This window comes from Uranotaenia lowii, chromosome 2, assembly GCF_029784155.1.
Source record: "Uranotaenia lowii strain MFRU-FL chromosome 2, ASM2978415v1, whole genome shotgun sequence".
In the NCBI taxonomy this organism is placed as follows: Eukaryota; Metazoa; Arthropoda; class Insecta; order Diptera; family Culicidae; genus Uranotaenia; species Uranotaenia lowii.
The window spans coordinates 56790992-56812645 of record NC_073692.1 but is presented as its reverse complement, the minus strand read 5'-3'; the positions used below and the strand labels follow the sequence as shown (position 1 = coordinate 56812645).

The 21654-nt window shown below is 31.6% G+C and overlaps 2 protein-coding genes across 5 annotated transcripts in view; one reads left to right on the top strand and one right to left on the bottom strand.

Annotated features, from left to right (window-relative positions):
- Positions 1-21654, top strand: part of LOC129747900 (plasmanylethanolamine desaturase) — a 90166-nt gene that overhangs the window by 31210 nt on the left and 37302 nt on the right. For 2 of the 4 annotated variants that reach the window (XR_008737601.1, XM_055742296.1), the window contains exon 1: positions 2528-3205. The exons of the other annotated variants lie outside the window; for them this stretch is intronic. The gene's annotated coding sequence lies outside the window, so the exon portion shown is untranslated. Of the gene's footprint in view, positions 1-2527; positions 3206-21654 lie in introns of those variants that run through there. 4 annotated transcript variants of the gene reach the window in all.
- On the bottom strand, positions 16191-16823 carry LOC129741416 (tigger transposable element-derived protein 2-like). Its single transcript, XM_055733139.1, has one exon. The coding sequence runs from the start codon at positions 16821-16823 to the stop codon at positions 16191-16193; it is 633 nt and encodes a 210-aa protein (XP_055589114.1).

Sequence of the window (21654 nt, the reverse complement as noted above, 5' to 3'; positions counted from 1 at the left end):
GACCCGATTTTGGAAAATGCTGCCTTAGTGACTCCTACGAAAATGCAAATAGCATCAAATGCCTCAAAAGTTACTAAACAATTTCCGTATTTTATAAATGATGGTGACGAACAGGACCTTCATAATGAAGTGAGAGAACTGTCAACAAAAATAAACTGTGGAGATATTGAAGTTACTTCAGATAAAATGGACAGCTGGTTACCTATTATGAAGATGAAGCGTAGGGACGGAAACTACGCTTTTCCATGTCTTCGGAAATTTATTATTAACTTTGAAATAATCCTACATTCGTCAGCCGCAGTTGAAAGAGTCTTTTCACTTTGGAACGCAAATAAGGTCAAGTCAAGGAATCGTTTGAATAATGAATCAATGGAAGCGATTATTAAGGCAAAGCATTTCGTGTCAATGAATGGAGGGAGCGTTGCATTTAAATTGACCAACAAACTTCATGGAAGAATCAGAACATCTGGTAGGTACGTTCGTCCCAATAAAGTTTAATAATGTTATTATTGTCAATATGTTTCACAAAATAAACAAAAATAAATCTTAACCCTTTTATTTTTATTGTAAAAACATTTCATTAAAATATACACTCCAGAACATGAAAAGATTTATTCGGAAATTTAAAAAAAAAAGTTTAATTAAACCAATAAGGAATAGTTTTCTATTGTTGATAATAAATAAGGTGATCACAATTTACGACATTTTAAATATTCATATTTTGAAAGTGTTTTCAAATTATCCAAATTCTTGCAAAACATTTAAGTTATTGTTTACTTTTAAAAATTAAAATTAAAGGAACTATTAAATTAATAAGACATTCGTAATATTTTCAGCTTTAATATACTTTTTGTATTTTTCGTGTTACAGTTTTCGCTCATAAAATTTTACTCAAAATCACAGAATTTCGTCACAGAATTTTGAACAAAAATCACAGAATTCGAGAATTTTTTTTGCCAAAAACACAGAATTTTTTTCGGCAACCTTGATTCCGGTATCCGTGTATATACCTGGCCAGTTGGCAACTGATTGAACATTTTTATTATGTAGTCAGTTATAGGAGGGAACACATCTTTCCTGTCGGCCACTTATGGGATTCGAACCCAAAAGTTTTCTTGCCAATACCGGGAATCGAAACCAGTACGCCTGGCAAACCGAAACCAGACTTCACTTCTGATCTCGCTTTTTATCCTGAATCCTAATCCAGAAACCACAGCTACACCTATAGAAGAAGTTGCAAAAATGGAATGCCTCTTAAACAAATCTCTTCGACGAAAATGCGCTGAAAAGTGTACTGTACCAAAGATGATATGATTGAAAAATCACTACTGGTATGAAGACTCGAACTCACATGCAAAATCATGCTAGCAAAACAAAAAAAAACATAATCCATCAAAAACAAAAAAAAAGAGAGAGAACCGAACTCACGGCATCATTTCATCTTACGTTACAGTCCATTTTATCTTACCCAGTGCACCGTCTGAGTCAGTTGGCAAACAAAAGTTCATTTTCATTGTGGTTCTGCCACGGTCAATTACCAAAAAATCGCACTGCATTGGCCATCTGCTGTTTAGCCGGTGTTTTTCGGCAAGAATGGAAAACTAGAAACTATTTTCTATTGCCTCCCGGTTTACATACACACGTACAGCTCATCTTGCCTGGCGGTATTTTGCCGTCGGTTGGAAACAAAATGCCGGTTTACATACACACTCAGCGCCCGATAGTCATTCAACAATGTTATTCATTCAGACGTCCACCTTCGTCAGATGATATCAAGATAATAAACAAAAAAACAAATGTTCTTGCTGGCTGATTGTTTCTATCCTGCTTTGTCTTGTGATAGGACAAGGGATATGTTTTATTTTGTTTCTTTCACTCATATGCAATACGGTTGCGCTGAGAGGCAATGCCAGTTATTAGAAATCTCGTTAATGCCGGTTCGACATAGAACCTTATAAAGATTTTTCCAACTCGAAGGAAGTTCATTATTGGAGTAGAGTCTGATTTGTTTGTGTAGAGTTTGCCAATAGGTCGTTTTAGAAATAAATAGACTTTCGATTCGAGAAAGTTGCCAAGAGACAGTAACAAAACAAATAATTCTTTTATCCCACAAAACCACTCCGGAAACCAAACGGCGTCACTGCCTTTCCCATAGGATATACATGCCGGCTAAGTAATTCTCTTAAGTCAGTCAACGAAGACGGCAGTAACGCCGGGGCAACAGGATGCCAAAGCAGATCGCCACCGTTTGTGAGTGTTTGTAGGACTGGACGATGGCGACCAACGACAAAAAAAAGAAACACCATGAGAAAGAGAGAGGCCCTCCACCAAAGGGGTGTCATTTGTCCGGAATCGATATCCACCGGGCCCCTCAAGCTTTCCCCCCGAAAGTATGCAACAGTGGACTTTCCACGGACTAAAACCACCACACACCGGGAGGGGTCCATCATGCACATTCGAAAGGGACGACGTCGTTGTAGGTTCCTACTTTAGTGGAGCAAAGCCTCACGCGATAGGGCTTTTTGTTCCGTGACTTCCAGGCGCGTCGTCTCACTTGTGGTGCGGTTTCGGTTGGTGAAGGTACTCTTGCAAGCTCTTGCGATGGAGCGAGCCATCGAAGGCGACGACGACAGGCCTCTACAACGACACGTGGTGACGGCAGCGACGACGACGTCTCGATTCCAATTGAGACCAGCTCGTGTGACTGGTTAACAGTGGTGGCTCCAGAGAGTCGACTTGAAACGATTAGACGTTGGCTAATGTGTTCCAGAAGTTTTTGCGGCAGTCCGGTCGGAATTTTGTCGAATTTTAACATGGAAGCTGATAACGGTTGTGATTTAAAAGAAGTGAAAAAGTTTGTTGAGTGAAAAATATAATTCCTAACGGAACCCGCAACTATTAGACGGCACGTGCAGCAAAACAAAAACAAAGAAAAACGTTAACGAGTGTTCTATGACAAAGTGCCATCAGCAATGAATTGTTGATTTTCCTCCTTATTAGTCATCTGGTGGTGGTGGTGTTTCTGTGACAGGTTCATTGTTATAACCTTCGATTTGCAATCATATTTAGATTCCACAAATGAAAAAAAACAACCGATTGTGGGAGATACCGGTAGACAAACAGAAAATCACCATTTGGATTAGCGGCAAAGGGCAGCTGGATATAGGCACGAGCAACTGCAACGAATTATGGTATTCAAATCAAGGTAAAAGTGCAATTGTTTTTTTTCGGAAGTCGTAACAGTTTTGGCTGTCGTGTGACTTAAAAAGAAAAAAAAACTACACTTCGATGCCTCAAATGTCACCTTGGACTTCTCAAATTGAAGTTCATTGGTAGTTGAATTGCTTGGCAAATTTGAAAAACGATATTCTCAATCTCTAATGTGTGGTGCTAGTCTACTTGGTTTAATAATTCTACTGAATCAAAGCAATCGGAAGATTCTTGGTAGAAAGACCGTGATTGAATGAAAAGGAATCTTTCGATTGCTTTGATTCAGTGAAATTCTCAAACTTTAAAGCTGTGATTCAAGAGAGCTTGAACTCGCAACAGAAGCGCGACGTGACATCACTTTAGTAAGGAAAAAAAACATATACCGTTAATTGAGGTGAATCATTCCAAAAGATGGAAAAAGTTTTGATACGAATATAATGTCACACGGAGAAAGTTATGTCACTACTTTTTTTTATGTACGCTCTTTGTAAGCTCAGACAAATTGGACCATGAATTGGATACTTCTGGTTGAAAATCTTGATTTGTACGAAATTTATAGCTTTAAAAACGTTTTAATTCAGCTGAAATATGATTTTCAGACTGAATTCTGCAAAAGATATTTATATCTACGTTTTTGAAAGTTAAAGGAAAAAACCACTGCTTGCCAAAAATTGAGCCTTGAACATTAGGGTGGCATTTAAATAAGATAAGTAAAATTTCGAAAACTGATCGTAAACATTTTGTAGATTGCCTGTGCAAAATTTGATCTCAATCGGACTCAACTTAGGGGTGCCTTAAAGCGCTCAAAGTTTCAGTTTTGTTCCATAAATTCACCAAAAAGAGATCAAATGAAATCCGATAAATCAAAATTCTGATTTTTCGGATTTCTTTAGAACCCATTTTTGGTGAATTTGAGCGTTACAAAACTGAAACTTTGAGCGCTTTGAGGCACTTCTAAATCAAGTCCGATTGGGATGAAATTCTGCATAGGCCAATGTACAAATCATATGTGTCTCTAGCATAATTTAGTCTGGAAATCATATTTCAGCTGCATTAAAACGTTTTCAAATGCCTTAGAACTCCATAAAACGTCGAGATCGGTGTTATCTCGAAAACGAATTTTGGTCAATAATCGACTTTCTGGGACTCCCAGAAATGTCCCAGAAAGTTGACTTTTGGCTAAAATTTTTTTTTCAAGAAAACATCAGCTCTCGACATTTTATGCAATTCTAAGTCATTCGGCATAATTAATTAAGTTTCTGATTTTTCCGGTTTAGTTTGGTCCCCCCTTAGGTGATTTTTGAGAGTCAAAAACTGAAACTTTGAGCACGTTGAGGCACCCTTAAATCAAGTCCGATTGAGATGAGTTTGCATACATCTATTGCTACCCCAATCCACATTTGTAAGTTGAAGTTAGTAGCTATATTTTGAACATAATATTATTTTTAACTTTCGAAATTCTTTAAATTTTAATTGATCATAAAAATATCTCCGTTTTGTTTAATATCTTTATCTATTTCAATCCATAGAAAAAAAAAGTTCAAACTATTTTTTTATTCGCTTCATTGCTTAGTTCCTGTTTACTCCATTTTACTGTAAATGCTCTTTTGATCTTTATGGACGAACCGGCACAGGCGATGTTCTACATATACATAGGTACATACATATTTTGCTATGGTTCGTACGTCGCTCACCATTCAGGGTTTTCCAGCGGATTTCAATGTTGAATGTAGTAGGGTTAGGTAGCTATTTAGTTTGTTTCCTCTCTCGGAGACTGCAAACGTCTGATCATAAATGTTTAAAATATTTTTTCATCCTTTCGCTGCTTATAAGAAGGTTTTGCTGTTGCCGTAGTATGACGTCAAGTTTGAATTTTTATGAACCATGGTATCATTGCAATTCACTTGGATGTTTTATTGGAACTTCAGTTTAAATCTAAAGAGTTCTTAAGAACGACAAGAAATTTTTTAAAATATTGTAAACCATCGGAATGAGTTTCTGTGGAATTTTATGTGGAAATCTGGATCTCAGATTTGTAAAGTTAATTTACAAAATGGGTGATAATAAAAGTAATTGACTAAAAAAATCATAATTTCAAATGACTATCATTAACACAGTAAGCTGTCTTTTATTGATTTCAAATGAGTTCAAATTGTTTGCTTGAAAATATCTTGCAAATTTCAAAGGAAGTGAAGTTAGCAAATATCTTGAAAAATTAATAAGACAAATTACAACTGTTAGAGTTAAATACTATACGGCAACGAAAGCTACACACATCGATCGAATAAACTATAGATGTTAAAAATATTCATAACTTTAGAATGTCAATAATTTCAATTTTGACATTTTTGTCTATTTCGTCAATATTGTCGATTTTGTGAGTTTTGTATATTTTGCCAAAATGGTCGATTTGGACCACCTTTTCAGTTTCATCAATTTTTTTCAAATTGATTGGTCAATATTGTCAATCTGTTTGACATTTATAAAGTTTATGTAATTTTGCCTTATTTATAATTTTTGTCATTTTTGTCATATTTGTCATATTTGTAATTTTTGCCATTTTTGACACTTTTATAATTTTTATCATTGTTGAAATTTTTGTAATTTTTGACCCGTTTTCATTTTATTCATTTATGTTATTATTGTAATTTTGTAATTTTTGTCCTTTTTTCAATTTATTCATTTTTGTTATTATTGTAATATTTGTCATTTATGTAATTTTTTAAATTTTTTTCATTTCTGTAATTTCTGTAATTTCTGTCATTTTTGATATTTTTGAAATTTCTGACATTTTGGTCATTTCTGTCTTTTTTGACATTTTGACGTTTTTGAAATTATTGACATTTTTGTCATTTCTGTCATTTCTGTCAATTTTGTAATTTTTTTCTTATTTTGTCATTTTTGTTATTTTTGTCAATACTGTCAATTTTGTCATTTTTTTAATTTTTTTGTTATTTTGCCATTTTTGTATTTTTAGTCATTTTTGTCATTTTTGACTTTTTTTTGTCATTTTTGTAATTCTTGTCATTTTTGTAAGTTTTTACATTTTGACATTTTTGTTATTTTTGTCAATTTTGTCAATTTTGTAGGTTTTTAAATTTTTGTTATTTTGCCATTATTGTTTTTTTTGTCATTCGTGTCATTTTTGTCATTTGTGTCATTTTTCTTATTTTTGTCAGTTTTGCCATTTCTGTCATTTTTGCCATTTCTATAATTTTTGTCATTTTTGTTATTTTTGATATTTTCTACAATTTGGACATTTTAAGCATTATTAAAATTTTTGACAATTTTCTAATTTTTGTCATTTTTGTCACTTTTGTCACTTTTGTCATTTTGGTCATTTTTGTCATATTTCTCATTTTTGTCATTTTTATTGATTTTGTCATATATGTTATTTTTATTGATTGTGTCATTTAAGTTTTTTTTTATTGATTTTGTCATTTTTGTCATTTTTGTTATTTTTGTCATTTTTGTTATTGTTGTTATTTTTGTCATTTTCGTCATTGTTGTCATTATTGTAATTTTTTTTTGTTTTTGTCATTATTGTTATTGTTGCCATTTTTGTTGATTTTGTAATTTTTGTTATTTTTATTGTTTTGGCATTTTTGTCATTTTTTTGATATTTATGTCGATTTATGTCGTTTTTGGCATTTTGTCATTTTTGTCATTTTCGTCATTTTTGTTATTTTGTCATTTTTGTCATTTTTTTTTTAATTTTTTGATATTTATGTCGATTTTTGTCGTTTTTGGCATTTTGTCATTTTTGTCATTTTTGTCATTTTTGACATTTTTGTCATTTTTGGCATTTTTGTTTTTTTTTGTCATTTTTGTCATTTCTGTCATTTCTGTCATTTCTGTCATTTCTGATATTTCTGTCAATTTTGTAATTTTTTTTTATTTTGTCATTTTTGTTAGTTTTGTCAATACTGTCAATTTTGTCATTTTTTTAACTTTTTTTTCATTTTGCCATTTTTGTATTTTTGTCATTTTTGTCATTTTTGTCATTTTTGTCATTTTTGTCATTTTTGACTTTTTTTTGTCATTTTTGTAATTTTTGTCATTTAAGTGATTTTTGTCATTTTTGTAATTTTTTACATTTTGACATTTTTTGATATTTTCGACAATTTGGACATTTTTAGCATTATTGAAATTTTTGACATTTTTGTCATTTTTGTCATTTTTGTCACTTTTGTCATTTTGGTCATTTTTTAATTTTTGTAATTTTTGTCATTTTTGTCATTTTTATTGATTTTGTCATTTTTGTTATTTTTATTGATTTTGTCACTTTTGTATTTTTTTTTATTGATTTTGTCATTTTTGTCATTTTTGTCATTTTTGTTATTTTTGTCATTTTTGTTATTTTTGTCATTTTTATTATTTTTGTCATTTTCGTCATTGTTGTCATTATTGTAATTTTTTTATTTTTGTCATTACTGTTTTTGTTGTAATTTTTGTTGATTTTGTCATTTTTGTTGTTTTTATTGTTTTGTCATTTTTGTCATTTTTAAAAAAAATTTTGATATTTATGTCGATTTTTGTCGTTTTTGTCGTTTTTGTAGTTTTTGGTATTTTGTCATTTTTGTCATTTTTGTTATTTTAATTGTTTTGTCATTTTTTTTAAATTTTTTGATATTTATGTCGAATTTTGTCGTTTTTGGCATTTTGTCATTTTTGTCATTTTTGTCATTTTTGTCATTTTTGTCATTTTTGTCATTTTTGTCATTTTTGTCATTTTTTTCATTTTTGTCATTTTTGTCATTTTTGTCATTTTTGTCATTTTTGTCATTTTTGTCATTTTTGTCAATTTTGGCATTTTTGTTTTGTTTTGTCATTCCTGTCATTTTTTTTTTATTTTTTAAATATTGACAAATTGTCAATTTTGTCATTTTTTTAAATTTTTTGTTATTTCGCCATTTTTGTATTTTTAGTCATTTTTGTCATTTTTTTCATTTTTGTCATTTCTGTCATTTTTGTCATTTTTGTCATTTTGGTCATTTTTGTCATTCTTCTCATTTTTTTTTTCATTTTTGTCATTGTTGTCATTTTTATTGATTTTGTCATTTTTGTTATTTTTATTGATTCTGTCATTTTTGTTATTTTTATTGATTGTGTCATTTTTGTTATTTTCGTCATTTTTGTCATTGTTGCAATTTTTTTCATTTTTGTCATTTTTGTTATTTTTGTCATTATTGTTATTGTTATCATTTCGGTTGATTTTGTCATTTTTGTTATTTTTATTGTTTTGTCATTTTTTTTTAATTTTTTGTTATTTATGTTATTTTTGTCGTTTTTTTTCATTTTGTCATTCTTGTCATTTTTGTCTTTTTGTCATTTTTGTCAATTTTGTCAATTTTGTCATTTTTGTCATTTTTGTCATTTTTGTCATTTTTGTCAATTTTGTCAATTTTGTCATTTTTGTCATTCGTGTCATTTTTGTCATTTTTGTCATTTTTGTCATTTTTGTCATTTTTGTCATTTTTGTCATTTTTGTCATTTTTGTCAGTTTTGTCATTCATGAGATTTATGTGATTTATGTTATTTTGGTCATTTATGTTATTTTTGTCATTTTTGTCATTTTTGTCATTTTTGTCTTTTTTGTCATTTATGTAATTTTTGTCTTTTCTGATATATTTTTAATTTATGACATCTTTGTCATTTTTGTCATTTTTGTCATTTCTGTCGTTTTTAACATTTTTGTCACTTATTAATTTCTTTATTTTTATCATTTTTGTCATTTTTGTAATTTTTGTAGTTTTTTTTAATTTTGTCAATTTTATTTTATTTTTGTCATTTTTGTCTTTTTCGTCATATTCGTCATTTTTGTCGTTTTTGTTTTTTTTGTCATTTTTGTCATTTTCGTTGTTATTGTCATTTTTGTTTTTTTGTCAATATTGTTAATACTTTTTTAAATTTTTGTTTCTTTGCCATTTTCGTCTTTTTGTCATTTCTGGTATTTTTGTCATTTTTGTCATTTGTTTCCATTTCTATAATTTTTGTCTTTCTTGTCATTTTTGTTATTTTTGTCATATTTGTATTTTTTTTATTTTTGTCATTTTTTTCTTATTTTTGTCATTTCAGTCATTTTGGTCATTATTTTAATTATTGTCATTTTTGTCATTTTATCATTCTTGACATTTTAGTTATTTTTGTCATTTTTGTCATTCTTGTCATTTTTGTCATTTTTTGTAATTTTTGTCATTTTTGTCATTCATGTCATTTTTGTCTTTTCTGATATTTTTGTAATTTTTGTCATTTTTGTCAGTTCTTGAAATATTGTCATTTCCGTCATTTTTGTCATTTTTGTTGTTATCGTCATTTTTATTATTTTTGTCAATATTGTCAATTCTGTCATTATTTAATTTTTTGTTATTTTGCCATTTTCGTCTTTTTGTAATTTTTGTTATTTTTGTAATTTTTGTCAATTTTGGCATTTTTGTTTTGTTTTGTCATTTCTGTCATTTTTTTTTATTTTTTAAATATTGACAAATTGTCAATTTTGTCATTTTTTAAATTTTTTGTTATTTCGCCATTTTTGTATTTTTAGTCATTTTTGTCATTTTTTTCATTTTTGTCATTTCTGTCATTTTTGTCATTTTTGTCATTTTGGTCATTTTTGTCATTCTTCTCATTTTTTTTCATTTTTGTCATTGTTGTCATTTTTATTGATTTTGTCATTTTTCTTATTTTTATTGATTCTGTCATTTTTGTCATTTTTGTTATTTTTATTGATTTTGTCATTTTTGTTATTTTCGTCATTTTTGTCATTGTTGCAATTTTTGTCATTTTTGTCATTTTTGTTATTTTTGTCATTTTTGTCATTTCGGTTGATTTTGTCATTTTTGTTATTTTTATTGTTTTGTCATTTTTGTCATTTTTTTTTAATTTTTTGTTATTTATGTTATTTTTGTCGTTTTTTTTTCATTTTGTCATTTTTGTCATTTTTGTCTTTTTGTAATTTTTGTCAATTTTGTCAATTTTGTCATTTTTGTCATTTTTGTCATTTTGGTCATTTTTGTCAATTTAGTCAATTTTGTCATTTTTGTAATTCGTGTCATTTTTGTCATTTTTGTCATTTTTGTCATTTTTGTCATTTTTGTTATTTTGGTCAATGTTGTCAGTTGTCATTTCTATAATTTTTGTAATTTTTGTCATTTTTGTCTTTTTTGTCATTGATTTCAATTTTGTCAGTTCTGTCATTCTAGTTACTTCTGTCATTTTGTCACTTTTTGTCATTTTTGTCATTTTTGTCATTTTTGTCATTTTTGTCATTTTTGTCTTTTTTGTCATTTATGTTATTTTTGTCTTTTCTGATATATTTTTAATTTTTGACATCTTTGTCATTTTTGTCATTTTTGTCATTTCTGTCGTTTTTAACATTTTTGTCACTTATTAATTTCTCTATTTTTATCATTTTTGTCATTTTTGTTATTTTTGTAGTTTTTTTTTAATTTTGTCAATTTTTTTTTATTTTTGTCATTTTTGTCTTTTTCGTCATATTCGTCATTTTTGTCGTTTTTGTTTTTTTTGTCTTTTTTGTCATTTTCGTTGTTATTGTCATTTTTGTTTTTTTGTCAATATTGTCAATTCTTTTTTAAATTTTTGTTTCTTTGCCATTTTCGTCTTTTTGTCATTTCTGGTATTTTTGTCATTTTTGTCATTTGTTTCCATTTCTATAATTTTTGTCTTTCTTGTCATTTTTGTCATTTTTGTTATTTTTGTCATATTTGTATTTTTTTTATTTTTGTCATTTTTTCTTATTTTTGTCATTTTAGTCATTTTGGTCATTATTTTAATTATTGTCATTTTTGTCATTTTATCATTCTTGACATTTTAGTTATTTTTGTCATTTTTGTCATTCTTGTCATTTTTGTCATTTTTTGTAATTTTTGTCATTTTTGTCATTCATGTCATTTTTGTCTTTTCTGATATTTTTGTGATTTTTTAATTATTGTCATTTTTGTCATTTTTGTCAGTTCTTGAAGTATTGTCATTTCTGTCATTTTTGTCATTTTTGTTGTTATCGTCATTTTTATTATTTTTGTCAATATTGTCAATTCTGTCATTATTTAATTTTTTGTTATTTTGCCATTTTCGTCTTTTTGTAATTTTTGTTATTTTTGTAATTTTTGTCAGTTTTGTCAGTTTTGTCATTTTTGTCATTTTTTCCATTTCTTTAAATTTTGCCAGTTTTGTCATTTTTTTTATGTTTGTAATTTTTGTCTTTTTTGACATTTTTTGTCATTTTGTGATTTTTGTGTTGTTTGTCGTTTTTGACATTTTTAACGTTTTTGACATTTTCGACACTTTTGTCATTTTTGTCATTTTTGAGAATTTAAACATTTTTGAAATTCTCGTCATTCTTGTCATTTTTTTAAGATAAAAATTGTTTTAATTGTGCAGCCCATTGGAACTTTTCCATTAGAACCAGTTCATTATCCATTAGAACATCTCAAGGTTTGATTGGAAAAGCAAAAGATGAATGCATATAAAACATTTGATTGTTTTGTGTATGTAAATGATGGTTCTTCTGAGAGCCCTTCTTAAAACTTTTTTCAAATTTTAAAAGTTTTTCTAAATCAAGTATTGAAATTCGGTTTGCAGTGTACATAAATCAATTACAGCAATTAAAAGATAAAAACTTCGTCTCAACCTATGCGGCTGGCTGGCTGCGGTATCCCAAGGTAACCATAAAATCTAATTATTTTAAGGATTCCCCTCGAAGTGTGGCCTTGCCGGAGGTGCCACTAAGCCAGGCTAAGTAAGATGCAAACAAAATTTCAACAAACCACAGGGCATAAATAAAACACAAAGAAGAGAACCCCCCAGAAGTTCACTTTCGGAACTTACAACAACGGTTTCGGTTCCCATTTATCAGCCCATGGAAAAAAGGCGTTCCATTTTTCTGGTCATTTCCATCGTTTCCATCGAATGGTTAACCTCAAACAACAATTTCCTTGCTCCCTACCCTTTGCTCCATTTTCTTACTTTCTCACTCACTCAATAAGAAGTTGAGTTATTTTTCTTTTGGATAACTTTTGCCAACCGCACACGGTTGGTGGTAATTTGACACTGCTCGAAAGTTTTTCGTTTCGTTTTTTTTTTCGCTCATGGCTCCCATCACTCGATTGCCGGATTCCGTGCTTATTGAAGAACGAAATTCAAATTACAATAGCTCAACAGAAGAACAAAGTATGCTGGAACTTTTACTGAGTTAACCTTGAAGAAATAATGGTAAAAAAAAATGTCAGTAAACGGTTGTTTGAATCTATGGAAAGTTTTACCAGTTTTAACGCGTAAAACTTTGGAGTAAAAAAAACTGAACAACCTGTTCAAGAACATAAAATAACTATTTTGAAGGTAATCCTGTCGATTTCTTAAGACAAACATTCTCTGGAGTTAAAGAATAAGAATCCAATCACTTTCAAGATAATGGAGGTTTTCGACAGCATTTTGATGCTCCTATGACCCCAGAGAAAAGGTTTCTTTGTAAATTTTTTATTGAATTGGCATCACATAAAAATATTAAATAAGACTGAGTCGATTTGGAGTCATTTTTGAATTTTTTAAACCCTGGGGACTAAAATGCATCGTTTTGGTTGAAAACTCAGCCATGGTTTTTTGAAGAATTTTTAAGTAAACGTTTATATGAGAAAATTTAAACTTTTTTGTATGGGAAAATCGAATATTTTGTTCTGAAAAATCAACATCGTTTTTGCTTCTTTCATGGAGCCTGTTTATGGTTTTTGTGCCAATATATAAATTGCATAAAGAAAGTTCTGCGCTTTTCAACTTCGACCGAGACTGTAAATTCGTATCTTATTAGGTAAAAAAGTTTTTAAATGTTGAGTAGGGGTATGTCTTTTGGAATTGAAAAACACGAACTTTTGGTAGATTTGAAAGTTGACTTCTATCCAAACAAAAGCTTAGTTTGATTTCTGTTTCAGCGTTCAAATAAGTTTTTTTAGAGCCAAAGGGAGAGTCAAAGGAAGAAGAAGAGGATTTGTTTCTAAGCTACTCTTTCAAATAAAGAATCTTCGAATTACTAAATTCTGTTTCTTAATAGATAGATGTGAAAAAAGTGTGTTTAAGCTTAGCTTAGTTGAATTCTCATATCCAACCTTAATTGAGGAGCTCGAAACGCAGAATTCAAATAGCTATATTTATATCACTTTCAATAATCTCATAAATGTGTGCTTTTCGAATCCCACAATTCCTGGAGTGGGTATGTACAACAATGTAGGTATACCTTCCTAAAGGTTGCTACTCCATGATTCATCGAAGCCATCAACGTTGCGCAGAGGCCAATAGAATGGAGATTGAGATTAGCAAAACATTCTCAGTGCACAAAACTGATGCTCTCTCTTAAAAAAAGATTAATAACGGCGCCAGCCACGTCCTAGTAGTCAATAAAGGATAAAGGAAGGGTTGTTAGTAAGATACTTTTTAGGATCAACAATCAACCTTCCAGTTCAGTATTTTTTAAAAGCTATTTTGAAAAAATCTGAAGCAAGGGTATATACAGCTATAGAAACCGTCTATACGTCTGAGAATCTATGTTTAAGTATCAAAGGAAGGGCGATTGGTTAGTTAGAAAAAGGCAAAGATCAGGATTCACTTTGGAAAATGGTATTATTTTGTAGGGCTTTCCTAAACCAAGTTGTAAAAAAGTTTATTTTGTTGTTGTTTAAAAGTTTATGTTAGCTTGATTCCTATTTACTAAGTTAGTAGGACTAACTAACAGCGTCGAGTAAACTCTTGAACGATTTTATTTCAATTAGAGGACCTAATTCACAAGTGGTACGTGCAATCATTTTTAACGAACATTCAGAATTTCTGAGCAGGAATTCGTTCATTGTCTATATGACTATTTCTACCTATTTTGCAAAGTTTATTGCTTTAAAAAATTAAATAAAAAAATCTCAAAAAGTTTTATGATGTTTTATTTTTCATTTGAAATAATGTGTTGTAAGACTTTAACAGAACATTTTAGTAGGTACAACGCAGAAACAACAGAATTATACAAATAAATAAAAGTGATCGTTTAAAATTCACCCAAATAGCATACATGTAGCTACAAAAGTAGAGGCAATATAAATTAAATGACAAGATTGAAATGATTTAATTTTCCCTAAAAAAGCAAAATAAACGGTTATAACTATTTGAAAAAAAAAATGAAACAAAATTACTCATATAGAGGATTGAACTCCAGTCCTCTAGGTTTGTTGTCCGGCAGATAGCTTGACTGGTTAATATCGAATCAGCAAATTCGCAACTTTTTGGGGACATATTTGCGGACTTATCTTACTGCTGTCCGATTCAACTTTTTTTTGGCAGAGCGTGTCGAAAAAGAATGATCAACGCAACATCATGGTTTTTGCGATGGTAATTCTGAATGTCTGAATAGTCGATTAACATTTCTATTATGTTTTCATGTTAGCTGGGATGTAGTTCATGCAAATTATTAATATAATTAACTAGTTATTAATACGGGAATTGAACTTTTCCAAACGTTCCATTTGAACAAATATTTTCTATAATTCTATAGATAAAACGACAGGTATGTGTTATCACCAATGAAGATTTTTAATTGTTGTGCCACGTAATTTTGATTGTGTGAAAATTACAGTCCCAGATAAATGTATTATTTATCAATCGATCAGCATTCCTATGAAAAGGGGAAAAACACCTTCGCTCACCTGCTGGGTATTGTGGGGCTGAAGCGACACTGATGTACAATGGTTCCTATAAGCGCACAAAAATTTTTGAGGTTTATGCCAGGGGGATGGTAAGTTGGTCTTTTTTTTCTATCTATCGGAAGAAACGTTTAGGGTGTTTTCCTCTCAAAGCAGTACGGAGTTGAAAAAGTCAAAATTTCACCCAATGAGGAACCAGAACGATTGTTGTGTTAGTGTGCCATCATTCGTAGTTCTCTAGGTTTTCACATTTAGTCCGGGTCCTTGACAGCAAAACGTCAAATTTGTTATGGGCCCAGAAAATCGCGTTGTCGTTGATGGTTGTCAAATTCAATGACAAAGGATAGGCTTGCCATCCCCTTGGTTTATGCTCTTCAGGAATTGAGTATCATCAATCAGTATCAGAATCAGTATAAATTATACCATTTGATTGATCTTTCAAAATTACACTTATTTTACTATAAAACAACTTAATTCTGTCCTCTCAAGCTGAGTAAATTGAAAAATACTCATTTTTGGCGTGAAAATTCCTTTTAAAAATTCATTCAAATTCATTCAAACATTAATCCATTTAAAAATTTAAATACGAAAACTTAAACATTCCGTCGCAAGGTAATTACATTATACAGTATTGTTCCGATTTTGCCAGCTCCCGATTTTGTCTACCCCCGATTTTGTCTATCGCCGATTTTGTCAGCCATTAAATTTAGTTGAAATTTTCTGCTTTTGAACTAAATTCCCAGTCATTTAACACTGTATGTTTTTTGGGGGTTGTCCTGACCCACGTAGAGGACCACCCATCAACCACTTGGTATTTTTAGGGTTGGTATTTTAAGGGTTGGGGTGATTGAAGGTTCATAAGAGTTTTCATTGGTAACGAATGGAAAGAGGTTGAAACTTGACCACATTATGATCACATGGTTATGGATAGCCCTAGGGATCATCCATAAACCACGTAGACTTCAGGGGGGAGGGGGGGTTGGCTAAAGTCTACGCTCCATATAAATTTTCGAAATTTTATATGGACAAAAGTATACGAGGGGGGAAGGGGGGGGGGTCTGAAATGACCAAAAATGAGTCTACATGGCTTATGGATAGTCCCTTAGGGAACTATCCACAAACCACGTGGATTTGTCGTTTTTCATGAAACATTTTTTTTTCTTTTTTAATTCAGAAAAATAAAGGTGCAAAATTAAACATTTGCATTAAACATTTTTTTTATTAGGTCCATAAAAAAGTACCATTATATACTTCAAATTAAAACGCTCCATTGCTTGTGGTTGAACATCAATTTTCCAGAGATTTTACCATAGCTACCTGAAGAATACGCAGACACATGATGTCATCAATCGGAAGGGATGATTCGGCTGCCCAATCGATGATTTTATCGAACATTCCCACCGCTTCTGCATGGCTGGTTGTCCCTTCATACGATGATTCATCCATTTCAGTGATGTGAGATGCACTCTGGTCTGGTTCCTCAGGATGCTCTGCTTCTTCATTCGTCGCTGATTGGTCGTCCAGAACAAGGTTTAGGATTTCTGCATCGGTGTATGCCTTGCTCGCATATCGTTCTTCCACATTATGGGCAATCATGCTATCATCGCGATTGTTCCTTGTACACATCAGCTGCGCCAGTGGAATGTTGTCTTCGTGCACAAATTTATCGCCAATCACTATGCCAATCTTCTTCCTAGACTGCTGAATGACAACGTCACCTAATTCGATCCAGGCCTCATGCACCATGCCATCAGTATTGACATTGTCATGGGTCATCACATGCAGTAGGAGCTTCTCCCTGTATCGCAGCTTGTTGTTTTGGATCACATTCTGATCCATTGGCTGGATAATTGCCGTCACGTTAGGTGGAAGAAAAAACACCGTGATTAATCCATCATCACTCTGCAGCTTGTCATCCATATGATGGGCTGAACAGTTGTCCAGAAGCAAAATGATTGGTCATTGGAAAGTCATTGAAAAACCAGAAACGGAACAGGTCCCTGGTCATCCATGCATTTTTGGACGCAAGGTACGTTACGGGAAGTTTGACGTTCTTAAAGGCTCTGGGATTCCGAGATTTTCCAATTACGACCAGAGGGAGCTTATGGTCTGCTGTGACATTGGCGCATGGCATAAAAGTGATGCTCTTTAATAATTTTACGCCACTTGCCTCTTTCGAACCAACAAGTGATTCTGTTGGCAACATTTTAAAAAACAATCCCGATTCGTCCGCATTATATACCATCTGAGCAGTAAGCTCTCGATGAAGTATTTCCTCGTGAAAGTTCTCCAAAAAACCCTCAACACTTCCTATATCGCTCGATAACGCTTCCCCACATATCTTAAGCTTATATAGATAAAGTCTGCTTCATTTAATATTGGAACAAATTCTTTTGCTCATTGTGGCGCTCCTAGTGGACGGATTTGGAAACTTTTTTCACCCACGTGTCGGGAAATTCATTACCTTTCACCATGTATTTATGTCATAACACCAAACGATAGCATTTTGTAAACAACCGCCATGGAAGCCGAACGGAGAGATCAAATTGTGCACAGTTTTCTTACGAGTACGAGTACGAGAATTTCTTCGAAACAGCAATGAATAATTTTTTTAATTTTTTTTATAAAAGAGTAAAGAAAATGCTACATTTGTATGAAAAACAAATTATGAATTCGTTAATAAATGATTGAACTACACGCAATTGTTTGTGTTCCAATATTAAATGAAGCAGACTTTACATCCGTCGAACTTGGTCAGCACTTGGTCGTACAGCTTTCGAGCACGGATTCTGGCCACATTGTTCTGCTTCAGCGTCCGATTTGGCTGTTTGCTGGCTCGGAATGACCTTATTCCTTCTCGGAGACGAATTCGTCGCACCGTACTGTGAGCGGCCTGGAACTTATTGGCCAAATCGCGGTCTGAAAGATTGGGATTCCTCTTGACGGCCTTGATGACTTTCCCACGCAGTTTCCGGTCGACAGTTCCACTCCGACGCTTCGAATGCGGCTTCCGAGCCGTCGTCAATGTTTCCTTGTACTGCTTGATAACACGCCATACGGTATTTCTGGGCATTTTAAGCTGTTTAGCTAGCTTCGATGCCGACAACAATGGATTTTCAAGAAAACTGTGCACAATTTGATCTCTCCGTTCGGCTTCCATGGTGGTTGTTTACAAAATGCTATCGTTTGGTGTTATGACATAAATACATGGTGAAAGGTAATGAATTTCCCGACACGTGGGTGAAAAAAGTTTCCAAATCCGTCCACTAGGAGCGCCACAATGAGCAAAAGAATTTGTTCCAATATTAAATGAAGCAGACTTTACCATAGCGCTTTTTGAATTTATGTATCCAGTGCAGTGAAAATTTAAATGAATCTGGGACGTTGCAACTTTCAGCAAATGTTTGAGCTTTGACTATTAGCATGGTCGAAGAAACTGTTTTGTTCAGGCGTCGTTGGTTAAGAAACCAAAGAAACAAAACATCCTCCAAATTTTTATACGCACCTGTGGAAACGTATTTGAAAGTTTTACCAAGACGATACGAGGTTTTGGATGCCGCACGAAGTATGGAGTCAGCATTCAATTGAATTTTTCTGACGGTTTTTGGATGGATGTTGTACTTCTTCGCGATGTCTGCTTTTTTCGCAGCCTTGTCCTCAAGATTACGAAGCATTTTGACTTTTTACTTAAGGCTGAGCGAGTTTCGTATTTTTTCTCAATAGCCTCTCTTTTTGGAGACATCTGTAAATTGTTAAAAAAGCCATCTGTTTTGAAATCATACAATTTGAAGCACTTTGGATAGTACAAACCTTGCTCTACACAGTGCTTAGCTATTAATGGTGACGGTTTTTAAAGTTAGCTATATCGAAGGTTTTTGATGGTGTTTCCGATATTACTGCGGAAAAATTGGTTAACGTATGTATTAGGAAACAGTATTCAGATTTTATTTGGCGTTTAGAACTTAACTCACCGGCGGTTGGAAGCAGAAAGAGGTTGTTGAATCATGCAGCATTTCTGTAATGTTGGCAGCAGTGAGCTGTCAACACGTGCTGATAGGTTCAAGATGTATTAAGTTTAAAGTGTGATTATAATCATATAACAATCATATAATAAGTTTAAAGTGATCTAACTTATGTGATCAACAAATTCAGCTGTTTTGCAATTGCATATCAATCCTGCAGCTACGCACCAACGGTTTTTCAAAAGGCATATACACAATCCATTGTATGAAGGGTGTTTGTAAACAATCACTTAGGGTTGAGTTCTTGAACATCCTCCATTTTTCTATTTGCAAGACCTTTCATTTGACGCCTCAAGAACTCAAATCGGTCAAGCGGTCATCGGGAAACGTGTGTGACATTATTTTGTAACATATGCACACATATACACATACATACACACATACACACATACATACACACATACAGACATGTTCCGATCGAATGGTCGAATGGTATATGACACTTGGCTCTCCGGACCTCGGATCGAAAGTTGGTTTTGCAAGCGACATGTATACCTTTCTTTGTAAGAAGGGTAAAAAATAAAGAAAAGGGGTAAATGTCACCTCTTATCACGGTATTGACATAACATATCGAAATAACAAGTAAACGGACAATTATCAAATCAAAATTGAAATTATTTTCAAGAAAAATTTTTTCCCGATTTTGTCAGGTACCCTGTTTTGTCAGCTCTAAATTCAAGATGGGGCTGACAAAATCGGAACAATACTGTAAAAGTTTTCAATGTTACACTATAAAAAAAAAACAAAAAAATCGAATGCCATTTATGTATACTTTGGTTCCTAGATTCCTTGAAAAAGGCTAAATAAATTGTTCCGAAACGTCGGATGTAGTGTAAAACCTCGTTTTAACATCTTATGAAGACTTGAAAAGCCGAAAACATTTACATCATAAACTTATTCAAAGCAAATAAATGAATAACCGATTTTCAATGATGATATGATGAATTAATTTTTGTTTTCATTAGTTTTCTTTCAAAAATACACAGGTATGTTTGAAAGACAGATTAATGAGAACTGGTACAGGTTTCTACTCTTTCTACTTGGATTGATTTAGATAATAGTTTAAAAAAAATTTTGAGAGTTCGTTTCTCAGATCAGTTTATTATTTTCATTACTAAATAAGAAACATTTTAAGACTAAAAGAGCATCTGTGTTTATCCAGACCAAATTGAATATAGTTATGTAAATGTTCTAAAGGAAATAGTTATGTGAAATATTATTAGTTTTTAATTTAAGGTTTCAACTTCTGTGGGTCAATTTGTTGCAGAAATTTCTTAAAGCGTAGGAATTACAAAGTATTTTAATTTTTTTTTTCATAATCTTAGAATTTTTTAAAATATGAAAATTTTGATTTTTGATTTCTGTATCCTGTTAAGTTGAGCAACTTTTCCTCGCAAAAAAAAATGACACTATTCAAACAGATTTTTAAAACTTGAAGAGGTATTTCCTATAAAAAATTTTCCGTCAAAAAAAAAACTATATTTGAAATACACATAACTTTGTTTTTTTTCAGCAGATTTAATAACATGGCACATCAAAACGAATTGAATGTTAAAAGCATTTCAAATGAAATATTTTTAAAAAGTTAATAGTGAAAGTTTAAGTGAAAAATCATAAATAAGATGCGATAACTGAGTACCATCTGAAAAAATGAGCTAATTTTAAAATTGGGTAAAAATCTGAAGATACCCTGCATAAATTGTTATATCATAAGTTCGTTGTCATATGTTCCCGTGATATTTACAGTGAAAATTTCGTTAGTTTCAATGAAAGCTGACAAGTGAAGAAGATTCTTCGCTTTCAAGTGCCTAAAATACTAAATTTTGACAAATAAATTGTATAATTCGTAAATAAATGTGTTTTGATATTCGTTATAACTGTTTGCTAAATTTTACAGTTTTTTTTTGAAAATATCATATTATTCTTATAAAACCAATCAAAATTTAAAATAGTTCACGTCTCATCGCTTTTAGAATAATGGAATAAGGTTATTAAAGAAGGGAAATTTCTCGCAATACACATCTCTTATTCGAAAGTGTTCATTTGAAATCATTTGTCAAATATTGGATAATTAACAAAAAAAAAGGTACAGATTTTCTCTGACTTTTGTTTTGATAAAAATTTTGAAAAACTTCATTTAAAAATGGTACAAAAACCTTCAAAAATCTCAACTCTTAAATATAACTAAGTCTTTCTGGAAAAAGCTTCGCGGGTCACAAAAAGACAGCCGTATGACACATGTAGCCCGCGAGTCTTGGTTTGACCACCCATGATTTAAAGCTAGATTATGACCTGGCCACTCCGGAAAATGGTTCTTTTTCTTGGAGATCCCTTCCAATTTTTTCTTGGGACATGGTATGGCATTTTAAGCTGAAATATAAAGTTAAAATCCATAATATCTTCCGCAAATGTGGTCAGTACACTGTCTAGCAATTCTGTGTAGATTTTTGTGGATCTGACTATTTGAATTTTGTTAACATCCAATCCATGCTATGAGACTGTCCTTTCTGAAGTTTAAGTTCTGATCTGCCTCAGAATCTCTTCGACGATCATGATAAGTTTGAGGATAAATTCGGAATAATCATTTTCCGGAGTTCCAGGTCATAATCTAGCTTTGAATCTTATTTAAAATCTTAGGAACATCTATGCCAGATGTGTCTATAATGATTAACATGAGTTTGGATCCGTCCATGAGTTGCTAGCACGCAAAAGATAAGAAGCAACTTAAA

Coding starts and splice junctions, on each gene's coding strand:
- LOC129741416 (XM_055733139.1), bottom strand. CDS start 16,823: ATGGATGACAAGCTGCAGAGTGATGATGGATTAATCACGGTGTTTTTT.